General features: G+C 48.3%; 1 protein-coding gene across 1 annotated transcript; it reads left to right on the top strand.

Moving 5' to 3' along the window:
* Positions 1–541: 541 nt before the first annotated feature.
* On the top strand, positions 542–13627 carry LOC147104609 (phospholipase A2, minor isoenzyme-like). The gene is made up of 3 exons (XM_085962163.1): positions 542–777; positions 5386–5510; positions 13474–13627. The coding sequence occupies exons 1-3, from the start codon at positions 566–568 to the stop codon at positions 13590–13592; spliced, it is 456 nt and encodes a 151-aa protein (XP_085818289.1). The 5' UTR covers positions 542–565; the 3' UTR covers positions 13593–13627.
* Positions 13628–14138: the final 511 nt, after the last annotated feature.

Raw genomic sequence — 14138 nt, forward strand, 5'->3', positions numbered from 1 at the left:
CCATGGTTACGCTTAGGAGTCGTCCTGAGCGTCGGGGTCACCAATGTAGGAGTCTACGTACTCCTAGCAAAAAATACTGAACTCGGAGAGGTTCAACAGAAAAGGTTTAATTGTTGAGGCTGCATGCTGAACACAAAATGGAGTCAGAGACTACACAAAGTACAACTCTCTTTCATCAGTGCACAGCTTCGACTGCTCCTCCCCCGCTCTGGGCTTAACTATGTTGCAGATCGAGTTTCTTAAAGGTGTGATCCTTCTTAAAGGCATGACGCCTGATTTATAGTCTACGGACCGGAAAGCGGATTGTGTCCGTTCTGTGATCGGTACGCCACAGCAGGCTGCATGTTCTCACTTGAGGCCTAACATGCAATTCAGTGCGACCTCTCTTGAAGATCTCGCTCTATCTGATGAGAAAATGTACTTTCTACAATTCATCTTTGTTCACCCCAGGAAAAAAAACTGAAACGAATTTTCAATCACTGCTCAAGGAGATCCACTGAATTAAAGCCCCAAACGTGACTCTAAATTTGAACGATTCAAAAAGTGCTGGGTTGCCAAAACAAAGATGAACAGCTGCCAATATTTCTTGAAAGTAATATTTACTGTGTGTCTCTCCACAGCTGCTGCAAGTGCCACCATTTCATCTTACGCCATCTGGCAGTTCAGGGGGATGATTAAGTGTGTAAATTCAGACAGTGATCCCATCCTGGATTACAATAATTATGGATGTAACTGTGGATTTGGTGGTTCTGATGTATGGGTTGACGATTTGGACAGGTACGTCAGTTAATGCCAATACTTGACAGTCTCTAACACATGGGTTGCTGGCTGGTGTGATCACGGCCTATATTTATTTCACTGGAACAGAAGGTCAGGTTGATGAGAAACTCCTGCCTCCCAAAGCTGGGAAGCCAAGCTGGAAAGTGGGGCTGTTGAATTAATTTTGTATTGCTCTGCTAAAATCTCCCCCACCCCCTGCAACCCCCCCAGAAGTAACATTTAGGTGCCTCCAAAGCTCCCTTAAAACTTAAAAAAAAAATCTTTTGGACTGGGCTAGGATTTCCCAGGTGGGTCCGGCAGCTTTCCCTTTGTCAGCCAGTATGCCTGGTTTTACACTGCATCCCGAAGTTGTTGTTGCCACCAATTTCATAAACTTTAATCAACTTTAAAATTCTCAAATGGAGAATTTTATCACCTCTCCTCTAAAATCTATACTTTCTGATTTAATAATCCGGTTACTTCCTCAAAGAATTCTAGTAGATTTATAAGACACCACTTACTGCTTCTCAAGTCATGTTGATTGCACTTCATGAGCTCTGTGGGAACTCTATGAAGTCTTTGGGTATTGTTCCTTAAGGCCTTTAATGGAGGAACATTTATGCAAACTGCTCAATGTAAGAAGAGTTAGGAGAGTAGTGACAGTAACACCACGAGACTTACCACTCTGCAACGTAAGAGGTCAGCCATGATAATCAGAGCTTAGCACCTTAACAAGAAGGAAATAAGCCTTTTATCCCACATAAGGAAAGGCTGAAACATGCATTTTGATAGCAATTACTGCTACTGGCAATCTCCTGTCTCCTTACTCCCTTCTAACACTTCTCATTCCTCTGCAACCACACTTTTTCATGACTCCCTGCACAATCTGAAAACGATCAACTCTGCATAATTTTCGCATCGCTATTCCTCACTTTCAGTGACAGATTTTCAATTCAATTCGCTTGGCTTCTCAACTTTTCTTTCAACCACGTGCCTTGTTACAGTTCCAGCCGACTCCCAATACTTTCCTCTTTGCGCTCATGGCCACGAGGCTATTTTTATAAGCAGACAGGGTCACCTACGAGCTGAAACGTGTCCCCTTATACCAGTGAGTGTGACAGTGTGCCAGAAATTATCAATTAGTCTCTAATTGTGGTATTGACCACATCTTTATGATTTGTTCAAAAGGTGGAAAATACCACACTGCATATGGGCTAAACTTCACAGCCCGAATTTACTTACAGATTAAATAATACACAGAAGCTGTGGATCACATGCAAGAGACTGAGAGTACAATACATAAAGACAAGAAATAGAATCAGTCTACAAGGGGTTAAAATATCCTTTTAACAAAGTTTATTAAGTGACAGGACTTTTGGATGAAGCCACCTTTCAAAGGCCTTTAAAATGTGTTGTTGTAGATGGATGGCATAAATTTCCAGTGCACCCATGGGGTTTGGATCTCCAGCCAGAACTGAAGAAATTAGGGGATTGCCAAAGCTTAAATAGTCCAAAGACCTTTGAAGTCCGAGTTCTTTGACCATCCATGAGCAGGTGTTTCTAGGTCACCAGGTTTCCTACACCTAGGCCCCGATTTTCTGGCCGCCGTCGGGCGGCTTTTCATGCGGCCGGGGGCCGAAAATCGGCGAAAAACTGGGTCGGGACCCCCCCCGCCTGGTTCCCCGCCCCGTCCGCCTTTCAGACTGCCGTTTCCCCGCACCCCGCTTCAGTCCTGGCCGCCGCTGGCGGGACTGGTCGTCGGCACACTAATTACCAATAATTACCTCGTTGAGGTAGATTTTCCTGGCCGTTGCGACTTTGGGGCTTTCCCCACATGAAACCCACCTGCGGGGAACCCCGCTGCTGAGAGCTGGCGTGAAGCTTGCCGGCTTGCTAGCTGTCAGCTGCAGGTCAATGGAGAAGCTGCGATTTAGAGGGACAGCACTTGTATGTTGAAGGACCTTGTTGCTGAAGGCTTGGGGCTACTTCTTCAAGGCTTAGGCACAGCTGTGGAAGGTTGGAGCCTCACACACTTCTCCAATGTGATCTCCTGGGAAGCCCCTCTCGCCACCCTCACTCAGCGCTTCCTCAGTGGAGGCATCTACGAGAAGCATGGGACGCCTTTTTTTCCTTCCCTTCTTGCCATTAGAGGATCTCCAGCAGCAGAGGCGGCAGCAGCAGAACCAGGAACAGCATGATGAGCACCAGGAGCACCAGGCTGCTGCTCACTCACCTGAAGCTGCACAGGCCGGAAGGGGCCAGTGCTTGGAAGTGGCTTGAGAGCACCTTGCTGCGCTTTAGGGGGCCATGGGGACCCATTTCTGCACTGGCAGTCCTACTCAGAAGGACTTCCATGAAGATCTGGTTTCTCTGTTCAACTGATGGCCAACGCTCCTCAAGAGATGTCATTCTCTTATGAGCACTCACCATGTTTTCCGTACCCTGGTGAGTTATCTCCTCCATGGAGGTTGCCAACCTTTCCATGGTGATGCATTCATGCGCCAATGACTCCACAAAGGCTCTGCTCATGGTCGCTATGGACTCCTCCATTCGCTCCACACTTGCAGCGACCCTGGAGACAAAACCTGCCAGAGACTCCTGCATCTGTGCATGGAGATCCATCACCTCTTCTCTTGCAAATGGACCCAGAGGCAGAGGGTCGACATGCAGCGCAGCTGAGCTGAGCTGGCAGAGTCCTGCGCCCGCCGACGAGGACTCTGCACTGCTGTCCCTGTCTCCAGAATCTGCTGAGGCTCACTTGTGAGCTGTGAAACACCAGGTGACAACACTACTCTATGTCCCGAAGGTCCCCCCAAGGTGTGAGTGTCAGCGCTGATGCTGGGTGCACTTACTTCTGCTGACGCTGCACCCTCAGAGGTTGGAGCTTCCTCTGAGGAGTCTGGCTGCACAGCCTCTTCCTCCTCCACAGTGAGGACGGGGGCTCTGGATGGTACTGTAGGGGAGTTAAGGAAGGAGTTAGAGATGTAATGCCAAGGTTCTTCTGGTGACTCCCAGCAAGTTGGCATCTGCTGACACCTGCATCCATGCAGCATTGGTCTCAGTGGGAGGCCTCTTCCTCCCTGACCTAGGGAAGAGGACCTCCCTGTGGGTCCTAACCCCATCCAATAATGCCTGCAGTGAAGCCTCGTCGATTTTGAAGGCAGCTCGGGGTCTGGCACTGGCTACAGCTGCTGCAGGCTCCTCTGCCATCCTGTATGGTTCGTTTGGAAGCCTTCAGAGGATGCAGTGCTTGCTACGGACCTTGAAAGCACCACGAATGATGACATCATACTGTGGGGATTTCTGACTCGAATTGGACAATTAGCAAGGCTTCCCACATGCTGGGAATTAATTGGCCAATTGAGGGAAAATTGCGTGGAGCTGGCTGACACTTTTTTATGTGTGTCAGAACCCCACATTCGGGGAAACCCGACCATTTCCCACACAAGCCGAAAATCGGGGCCATGAAGTTCAAATACCACCACGACAGCTGGCAAATTTAAACTCAGTTAATTAAATACATCTTGAATAAAAAGCTAGTATCAGTAATGGTGACCATGAAACTACTGGATTGTTGGCAGAACCCCATCTGGTCCAGCCTATATGTGACTCCAAGCCCACAGCCCTCTGAAATGGCCTAGCAGGCCACTCAGTTGTAGCAAACTGCAACAAAAAAAAACTTCACCACACAGATTGCAGCAAATTAAGAAGACAGCTCACCGCCACCTTCTCAAGGACAATTAGGGATGGGCAACAAATGCTAGCCTTACCAGCAACAGCCACATCCCCCGATTGAATTTTGAGGAAAGATAGCTTCCATTTCAACTCTGGGCCCCTAAACCTCCGCGGGGATTTTTCCCAATCTCCTGCGGCAACTTGTGCAGGAGATTGGCAGAAGCTCGAGAGAAACTGCATAAGCAACAACGGCTTGCATTTATATAGCGCCTTTAACATAGTAAAGCATCCCAAGGTGCTTCACAGGAGTGTCATCAGACAAAATTTGACACTGAGCCACCCAAGGACAGGTTTAATAGGACAGGTGACCAAAAGCTTGGTCAAAGAGCATTTTAAAGGAGGAGAGAGAGAGGTGGAGAGCAGGGGAATTCCTCTCGGTGTCCTGGCCAATATTTATCCCTCAACCAAAATCACGACGTGATTTATCTGGTCATTGTCACATTGCTGTTGGTGGGATCTTGCTGTGTGCAAATTGGCTGCTGCATTTCCTACACTACAACAGTGTCTGTAAAATGCTTTGGGACGTCCTGAGATCATGAAAGGTGCTATATAAATGCAAGTTCTTTATTTCATACGCTGGGTTAAAGAATGAAAGACAGACATTTCCTTAGGTCATCATACAGCCCTCTTGAACAGTGTGTGGCTGTGGGAACACTGTAGTGCAACCTGGAAATATTCAAAATGTCAGTGCTCATGAAAGCAGAAAAAACGAGGTGCAGACCCCTCCTCAGGTACCTGTGGTCACCTAGTTACATCATGATGATGACATCATCAGAGTGTGACAGAGCTAAGCCATTGTCAATTACCGGACACATTGAGCCAATCAGCTTGCAGCTGTTCACTCCTCTGTCACTAACACCTCATTCATTCACTTTTCCCCCCCCTTTATAGGTGCTGCTATAATCACGATCGATGCTACAGACATGCAAGATCTGCTTACTGCAGGGCTTACATAGACAGCCCCTACATTGAACTTTATTCCTACTCTTGCTCTGACAAAACGATCTCCTGCAGCAGTAAGTATCCGATCCTGTCACAGCTGTAGAATTTAGCATTAAAAATCTTTAGCGATGTGCACATGTTGAAGAACGGATAAACAAGATCTTAGCAAGGGCAGAGCGTGTTACGGCACCACATCTTTTAACCCATTTTTTAAACAATTTTTTCCTCGGGGTATGGGCAACGCAGGCAAGGCCACATTTATTATTCGTCCCCGATTGCCTTGAGAAGAACATAAGAACATAAGAAATAGGAGCAGGAGTAGGCCATTCGGCCCCTCGAGCCTGCTCCGCCATTTAATGAGATCATGGCTGATCCGATTTTGGCTTCAACTCCACTTTCCTGCCCGCTCCCCATAACCCTTGACTCCTGTGTTGCTCAAAAATCTGTCTATCTCAGCCTATCACTACTGCAAATGTGCAGTCCTCGCACGTGGAGCCCAATTATACACTTTCCCACAACATTCAGTACCAATATTCCTGTTTTGTTTTGCCCTGGTGACTAAGTTGAGGTGAGTACCTACCATAAATTGACCATTAAAGAAATGGATGGGAAATAAATATCCCATCAAATTGTTTTTATAACTTCAACATTAAAAGAAAAAACAAATCATTTGCCTTTTCCCAAACCCTCTCTCACTTGCAGGATACACGTATTTTTCAAATGTTAGTTTTTCTCTCCATTATCCTGGGGAAATTATTGGGAAGTCTAGAATAAGAATTATCCCGCTAAAATATTAAAGGGGAAGTTAGAAAAAAATCTTCACTCGGATGATGGTTAAAATGTGGATTTGTCGGCCACAAGTCATGTGGAAGCAAAGTCCATACATTCTTCTAAATGGGAGTTATACAGTTGCTTGAAAATCGGGAATATTACAGGGTATGAGGAGTGAGCAGGAACATAGGGCTAGACTAGGTGACTCAGGTGGTGAAGGCTGGCAATTTAGATTCGATGGGCAGAATGTTCTGTTCCTGTGCTGTAACATGCTATGATTTGATGATTCAAGAAGGAGGTGATCTGAGCCTCTCTAAGCAATTCCTAAGTATTTGATGCTGGGTTTTTCGACCTGCAGTCTGAAATTTACAAGCAGCTACAATTGTCCTCGAATTGACCATTAGGAGCAACTACAGTTACCGGGATTTTCCCATTCAGACCATTTCCCAAAATGCATCAGTAGTGTTCAGGTAGCCAATTTGTGGAATGCCTCAGTCCTGGACTAAATTTGTTTTGATTGTTCTTCAAAAATTATTGGAAGAAAAGTTAGAGGACAGATTTTGGAAGCTTTATTCAAGTAAAATTTATATAGAGCTCTTTTAAATCAGAGAAGCTGTGTGCATGTGTGTAAAAGACAGATAAATCATTATTACAAACTGTACTGATTATACATCTGTTGCAGCTTTTGTTGGTTTCGAATTACAAGAGCTTTATAAACAGTAGAAAGTGTATTTAGCTGAGAGACAGAGGCCAGGATCTTACCTGAAGAGGCGCGTTGAGGGCGGGACTGCTGGTTTCCGGGTTCTAGTCCTGCCCCTGGCGACGTCTGAGGAACTGACGCTTTTTTCCCTCAATTAGCCTTGTTAAGCCCGCCTTGCGGGCTTGCCAGCCAATTAAGGGAAAGCCGGTGTTAGATGACGTCAGTGCATGACGCTTCATCTGCCGGTTTTGTTAAAGTGACAGGCCCCATAATTTTTTGACAGATGAATTGAGGTGCTGTCAAACACTGACAAACACTGTCCAAAGGTGAGCCCTTGCGCCCAGGCTCACCAATGACTCTCTCCTTAGGAGAAAACAGATGGCAGTTGTATGTGAGATTGCAGAAGCCATCTGTCAATTCTCCTGATCAGGTGAGGCTTCACAGAAACATCAAATCTTGTCACCTACAGATACATATAAACAGAATAAAAATATTTCTCACTACATTCTCTCACCTGTCATACTTACCTGTGCACCACTGCACCCATCACACTACCTCTGCAGCTGTCATTTGCACACTTACACTGTAGCAGACTCACAGCTCACCTCGCTGATCCTGGCGGGGTTTCCCGTCGTTGGGAAGGCTGCATCAGCAGACTGAAAATGGGGAAAAGCCTCCTAACTGCCTGTTAACTACCTGTTAACAGGCAGTTCATTGGCTCTAATCCCCTTCCTGCTGCTAGGAAACGGGTCCTTGCGTGAGTCGGGGACCCGCCTCCCGGGAAGATGGTTTGGAGGTGGGTTGGGAGGGGGTTTCGGGACCCGCTCCCAATTTTTCCCATTTTCCCAGCAGTCCCACCTCCAATCCCGCCTCCTCAGGGCTGGGAAAATCCAGTCCAGAGTGTATCTCCTCAGCCTTAATTTCAGCTCTTTAAAAAAAATACTAATGAGTTGAATTTTGAAAACAAGTAGAGGCCTTTACTTAGCACCAGTGCATTATTGATATTAATTAGAATGTTTACATTGTCTCACAGCTGTGAGACAGAGAGAGAAAGGAAAAGAGGCATACAGACTGAGAGGGAATGGCACAGAGCTACAATTCCAGGAACCAATCATGAAACACCAATTTCAATGTTTGCAGAGATCTCTTAGAAAATGATAGACTATGGCTGCCTAATTCAGGACCCCACCCCAGCCCAGTGCTCTCAAGAAATGCTGTTTCCCTCCCTTCAATGGTGATGGCCATCAGGAATCCATCAGTGAACCAAATCCCATATTCGAGTCCCATGTTCTGCCGAGCCTCAGTTTCCCTTCCACAGTGATGCTTGACTAAATAACCCCTCCATGCTGCCAACTCCCAGCATCCTCACTGCAGTGCCACCAAAGCCCAGGGCCGCCCCCCCCACTGCTAACAAGTGCAGGACTGTCCTTCCCCCAGTACAGCTAAACTCCACCTCTTCCCCAGTACTGCTAAATACCAGATATCAACCTCCAAATGCTATGTATTCTCAGCACTAAAATGTGCACCAATCGCTGAAGGTAAGCATGCAGGGGCAGCAGGCGGTTAAGAAGGCAAATGGTAGGTTGGCCTTCATAGCGAGAGAATTCGAGTACAGGAGCAAGGATGTCTTGCTGCAGTTGTACAGGGCCTTGGTGAGACCACACCTTGAGTACTGTGTGCAGTTTTGGTCGCCTTATCTGAGGAAGGATGTTCTTGCCATGGAGGGAGTGCAGCGAAGATTCACCAGCACTGATACCTGGGATGGCAGGAATGACGTATGAGGAGAGATTGGGCCGATTGGGCTTATATTCGCTGGAGTTTAGAAGAATGAGAGGGGATCTCATTGAAACTTATAAAATTCTAACAGGACTAGACAGACTTGATGCAGGAAGGATGTTCCCGATGGCCGGGGAGTCCAGAACCAGGGGCCACAGTCTAAAGATAAGGGGTAAGCCATTTAGGACAGAGATGAGGAGGAATTTCTTCACCCAGAGAGTGGTGAACCTGTGGAATTCTCTACCACAAAAGGCAGTTGAGGCCAATTCATTAAATATATTCAAGAAGATATATTTCTTAAGGCTAAAGGGATCAAGGGATATGGAGAGAAAGCAGGGCCAGGGTACTGAATTTGGATTATCAGCCATGATCTCATTGAATGGCGGAGCAGGCTTGAGAGGCCGAATGGCCGACTCCTGCTCCTATCTTCTATATTTCTATGTAAACGCGCTGCAGGTTGGCTCAGCGCTTAACAAGGGGACCGAATATCCTGTGCAATCTGCTGTCCAAATTAAGTTTGCCTGCAGAGTGAAAGGCTCTCTGCACTTCTTAAAGGGGAGGTGCTTTGTTGCAGAAGTACATCATTGTCACTGTAGCTGCAGCAATGGCACAACAGGGGAGAGAAAGGGCACCTCGCTTCTCTGATGCAGCACTGGAGGCCTTGGATCAGGGGGTATATAGAAGGACTCAGGTTCTCTACCCGCAGTGGGGCAGGAGGCCTTCGAGACACACCATCAGAAGGCAGTGGGAGAAGATTGCTAAAGCTGTCACCAGTATTGCCGTTAGGACCTGGATACAGTGCCGCAAGAAGTTTAATGACCTCACTCAAGTGGTCAAGGTCAGTGAATGCAATTTCAAATGCCATATCCTACCAACTACACCACTAGCCTCACACACTGCTCAATGCACCACACCCCTATCACTCACCGATCAACAATCTCCAGCAATCACCACTCATACCTCACTATCATAGCTTCACCTCACCCTCACACACTTAGCACTGTTGCAAGCCTTACACCCACATCTCACACCTTGCACACAATGTCAGTTATTCAACCATGACAGGCACATCACCCAAACTCATTGCACCACACTCACTGACACACTTCCCTTTCTCTTGCAGGCCAAGGTGGTGCATAACCAGCGTGAGCAGAAGCAAACAACTGGGGGCAAGCACGGCTGCACAACCTTACAGTGCTGGAGGAGACCACTGCAGATAATTGGAGGGGTTATCACTGAGGCCTTGCCAAGCGATGAGTTTGAAAGCATTGATGATGATGGTATGCTCACATCTAATCATTCTTCTCATATCTCACTTCCCCTTCATCGCACAATCTCTTCACACTTACAAGCCGCTGATGATGTAAGCACGCACATCTTGCTTTCCCCCCACTTCCCTCACCACAAACCGACCCCTGTGCCTTTCTTCTTTCAGATACCCAAGAGCTGCCAGCAGCTTAGCCAGTGTGGGAAGAACAAGGAGGAGAGTGATGGAGAAGAAGAGGCACCGTCACTCGATCTGACACTTCCAGGCACCAGCTCAGAAAATGGCACTGCACAAAATTTAGAGGGTAGTATAGAGGCGGGATCTGCACATGCTGAGTCACCGGGCACGAGTGGGCTGCAGCCAGGGCAGGGGGAAAGGGTAGCGCAGGTGCCAGCTCCCCGGAGGGTGAGTTCGCACACTAATTCTGCTCCACAGGACTCAGATGAGGACTTTGATGGGGCAGCCTTCAGAAGAAGGGTGATGAGCATGCACACAGAACTGCTTGGTGCAACGGCAGGCCTGCCAGAAAGCCTGTTGTCACTGTCAAGGAGCATGGAGGAGTCCGGCTCCAACATTGCATGGGGCTTTGCGCGGAGCTTGGAGCCCATGATTTCCAGGATGGAAGTGGTGGGCAACTCCATTAGAGCACTTGTGGACCCAATCATGTGATGGGCGATCTCGCAGCTTCTGCAGCACAAGCGGAAGTGACCCGCCGTCTGAGTGCTGCCGCACAAGCTCAGACTACTGCCATCGTGGCTGGGTTTACCAGTGTTGAAAGGGGTTTGCAGGGTCTCACAGCAGTCCAGCAATCTGTCCTCCAACAGATGACTAGGAATGCTGAGGCACTGCCCCAGGGGAGTGGCAGTGGCTCCGTGGAGCAAGAACCTCCTGTCCTCTCTCAGGATGACAGCATTCGTACTTCCACCACTGCCACTCCGCAAGTGCCATTGCAGTTGCCTGTCAGCCAGCCAGCCCAGACTGCTGCCGCCCATGATGAGGTGGTGCAGCCTACAGCCAGGCCTTCTAGGCTCAGAGATGCTCGATGTTGTCCTGCAAGGCCATCTACAGTGTCCCCCATGGAAAGTCAGCAGCCTTCCACCAGCCAGGCTGTAGCCACTGGGGTAGCACTGCGTAGGAGCACTAGAATAGGCAAATTAACACAAAAGACAGACACTAAGGGAATGCAAAAGGGTGATTAGTTGACTTTGTTAAGTAAGATTCGAAATAATCATTTATAAATTATTTTTGGAATGTTTGTGGTGGCTTTCATTTCAGCATTGTGCTCAAGAGGACACTGTGATGTTCCGTGACAGAGGGATGGTAAGGTGGGGAAGCGTTGAGCAACGGGGATCTGGGGTTTCATTCACTGCAACCGAAGTCTGATGATGCGCTCATGGACAGCCCGTCTGGAACGGGGATTTGCTGCCTGCCTCTTCCCTTCCTCTTCCTCCTCCTCCTCCTCTTCATCCTCCTCCTCCTCCTCTTCATCCTCCTCCTCCTCTTCATCCTCCTCCTGCTTCCTTCTCCTCCTCCACCTTCTGAGGTGTTCGCAGAACCCGTGGTGGCAAGGACTATGCCCTGATGATGCCCAAGTTGTGGAGGATGCAGCAGACCACCACGAAGTAGGGCACTTGCTCCGGCGTGTACTGGAGGGCTCCCCTCGAGTGGTCAAGGCAGTGGAACCATTGCTTGAACACCCCGATGTTCTCCTTGATGAGGTTCCTCGTGGCAGCATGGCTCTCATTACGTGAGTGCTATCCACGAGTGGTGTGGTTGTGGAGGGGAGTCATCAGCCAGATGTAGAGCTGATAGCCCCCTTGTCTCCGAGCAGCCACCCTCGGGTTCAACGGGGTGGCTGGAAGATTGCTGGTACAGCGGACTGGCGCAGGATGAAGGCATCATGACTGCTGCCAGGGTACCGGGCATTAACCATCATGATGTGCTGGGCGTGGTCGCACACCAACTTCAAATTCAGTGAGTGGTAATCTTTGTGGTTACGGAACATCTCATGTGTGCAGTCGATGGTGACCTGCACCACGGGGAAGCCCGATATCCTGGTAAAGCCACATGCACACTCCTTCTGCTTCTCTCTATTCAGAGAGAAGACAGTGAAGTCCCTTCTCCTAGAGTACAGAGCCTCTGTGACCTCCCGGATGCAGCGATGGACAACGAACTAGGAAATGTTTGCTATGTCGTTTGTTCCAGCCTGGAAGGATCCGGTGGTGAAAATATTCAGGGCCCCGGTCAGATTGAGGGCCACAAGCAGCACAGTCGCCCTGCTCTGAGGCTGCAGGTCTGGTTCCATGAGGTGGCAGAATTCTGTGACCACCTCCTTGGTGAAGCGGAGCTGCTCCTGGTATAAGTGCAGGTGGGCGAAGTGCTCCCTGAAGACCCTAGGTGGGTGAGGCCTCCTGCGGAGAGCCCTCCTCCCCCTCCGAGCAGCTTGTTTTTGCTGCCTCTGCTCCATCTCCCTGTCATGCTGCAGCGCGAGGAGGACTGCAACTAGAGCCCCCATGACTGGGAGCAAGCGGTCTGACCAGAACCCTTGAATTCAAAAGCAAGGCCTTCTCCACTTGCGGCACTACTCCCTGTCACCTCACCAACTTTAAAAAACTCAAAGCTCCAAACAGTTTCACAAACTTACACAGAGCCTGTAGAAATCAAGAAGCAAGTGACCTGAAAGTTGGTGATGTTCCCTTTAAATATTGCTGGTGGTGGGGGGGGTCCCTCGTGCAGCGTTCGTGTTTAGGAAAGGGCATTGATTGGGACGGCGACATCCAACATGACAGGTCATGCATCAAATCAGAGTGCGCCACGATCTGCCTCATTTGAATTCTACCGCCGCATGCAGGCTACTGACCTGCCCAAAATGGCGACCACCGTGGCCCATGCCAGAAGTGGCCAGATGCAAGGCAGCCGCCATTTTTTTTCCGAAACCGGCTTTTAATGCCGGCGCTAAGAAGGGGAATTTCACGGCCCAGGTCTCTAACTATCATCCCTGGCAAGTAGTTTTCCTGGTGACGCAATTGGAATACCCTATATGGGATCGAGCCCTTCTGACTATGAAGGTCCCAGATGTGATCCCCAGTCTGTGCTGAGTTAGCTGATCTTAAGCAGGGTAATTAACGGTGAGCCTACTGTAATTGGTCTCAGTGCCAGTGGGGCTCAGGAGGTAACAATTTGGTCAGGTCTTTACTCCTGGATTATCATCCAATGATACCCTACCCCTCCCCCCTGCCCCACCCTCTCACCTACTAGTAGGTGCACAGTTGGGTGAGGACAGGACTGGGCTGATTGAATAGCCTGGTAACACTCACCGACTAGGCTGACACATGACGAATCGTCACTTGGATGATGAGGTACCAGATGGCGGCTCCCATGAAACCATACTCCAGCAACAGCATTCAGGAGTGGGTGGGAATGTTTTAAATACAGTAGTCCATTTGAAGAGTCTGGCCTTTACTGTGGTGTGGTGCTGTAGGTACAACCACCATACTGTAACTACCAATTTTATCTTTTTCAGACAAGAATAACCCCTGTGAGCGTGATATTTGTAATTGTGATCGTATAGCAGCCATCTGCTTGTCTAAGGCCGAGTATCACGAGAGCAATAAAAATCTGGACAAAAGTCAACGCTGCTGAGTCGATGTGGATTTAGGGAGGTGAACAAATATTAATAAAGCTTTCTTCACTGTTTCTTTGTCTATTGATTTTCTGGTGGAAAGCAGATCACAAACTCATACAGAAGAGGGAAAAAAATACACTGGAATCCCAATAAATGATAAAATTAGTCAAAAACCCAAATGGTCAGTATAACCAACTGACTGATCTTTCAGAAATCTGGCTTAAGCACGGAATTTTGGGTCTAATTGCTATTTACCGTCATTTGAATTTGCCAGGAGGTGCTAAAGCAGACACCAGCAGGTTTAGCACTCAAGTGCTGATTAGACACAATTTTCGTGGAGCAATATACTGTATGTGGGCTCCTCGCACCCACTTCCACTGAGGGTGTGGAGTGCACTGGCTGACGCACAGCGGCACTTTTCCTCACTTCACTGAGAATGAGGAACTTAATGAAATTAGAATGAGTAAAGAAATAGTACTGGAGAAATTAATGGGACTAAAAGCCGACAAATCCCCTGGACCTGATGGCCTACATCCTAGGGTTCTAAAAGAGATGACTATAGA

Source organism: Somniosus microcephalus, chromosome 19, assembly GCF_052327205.1.
Source record: "Somniosus microcephalus isolate GS21.2 chromosome 19, FLI_Smic_1.0, whole genome shotgun sequence".
NCBI lineage: Eukaryota > Metazoa > Chordata > Chondrichthyes > Squaliformes > Somniosidae > Somniosus > Somniosus microcephalus.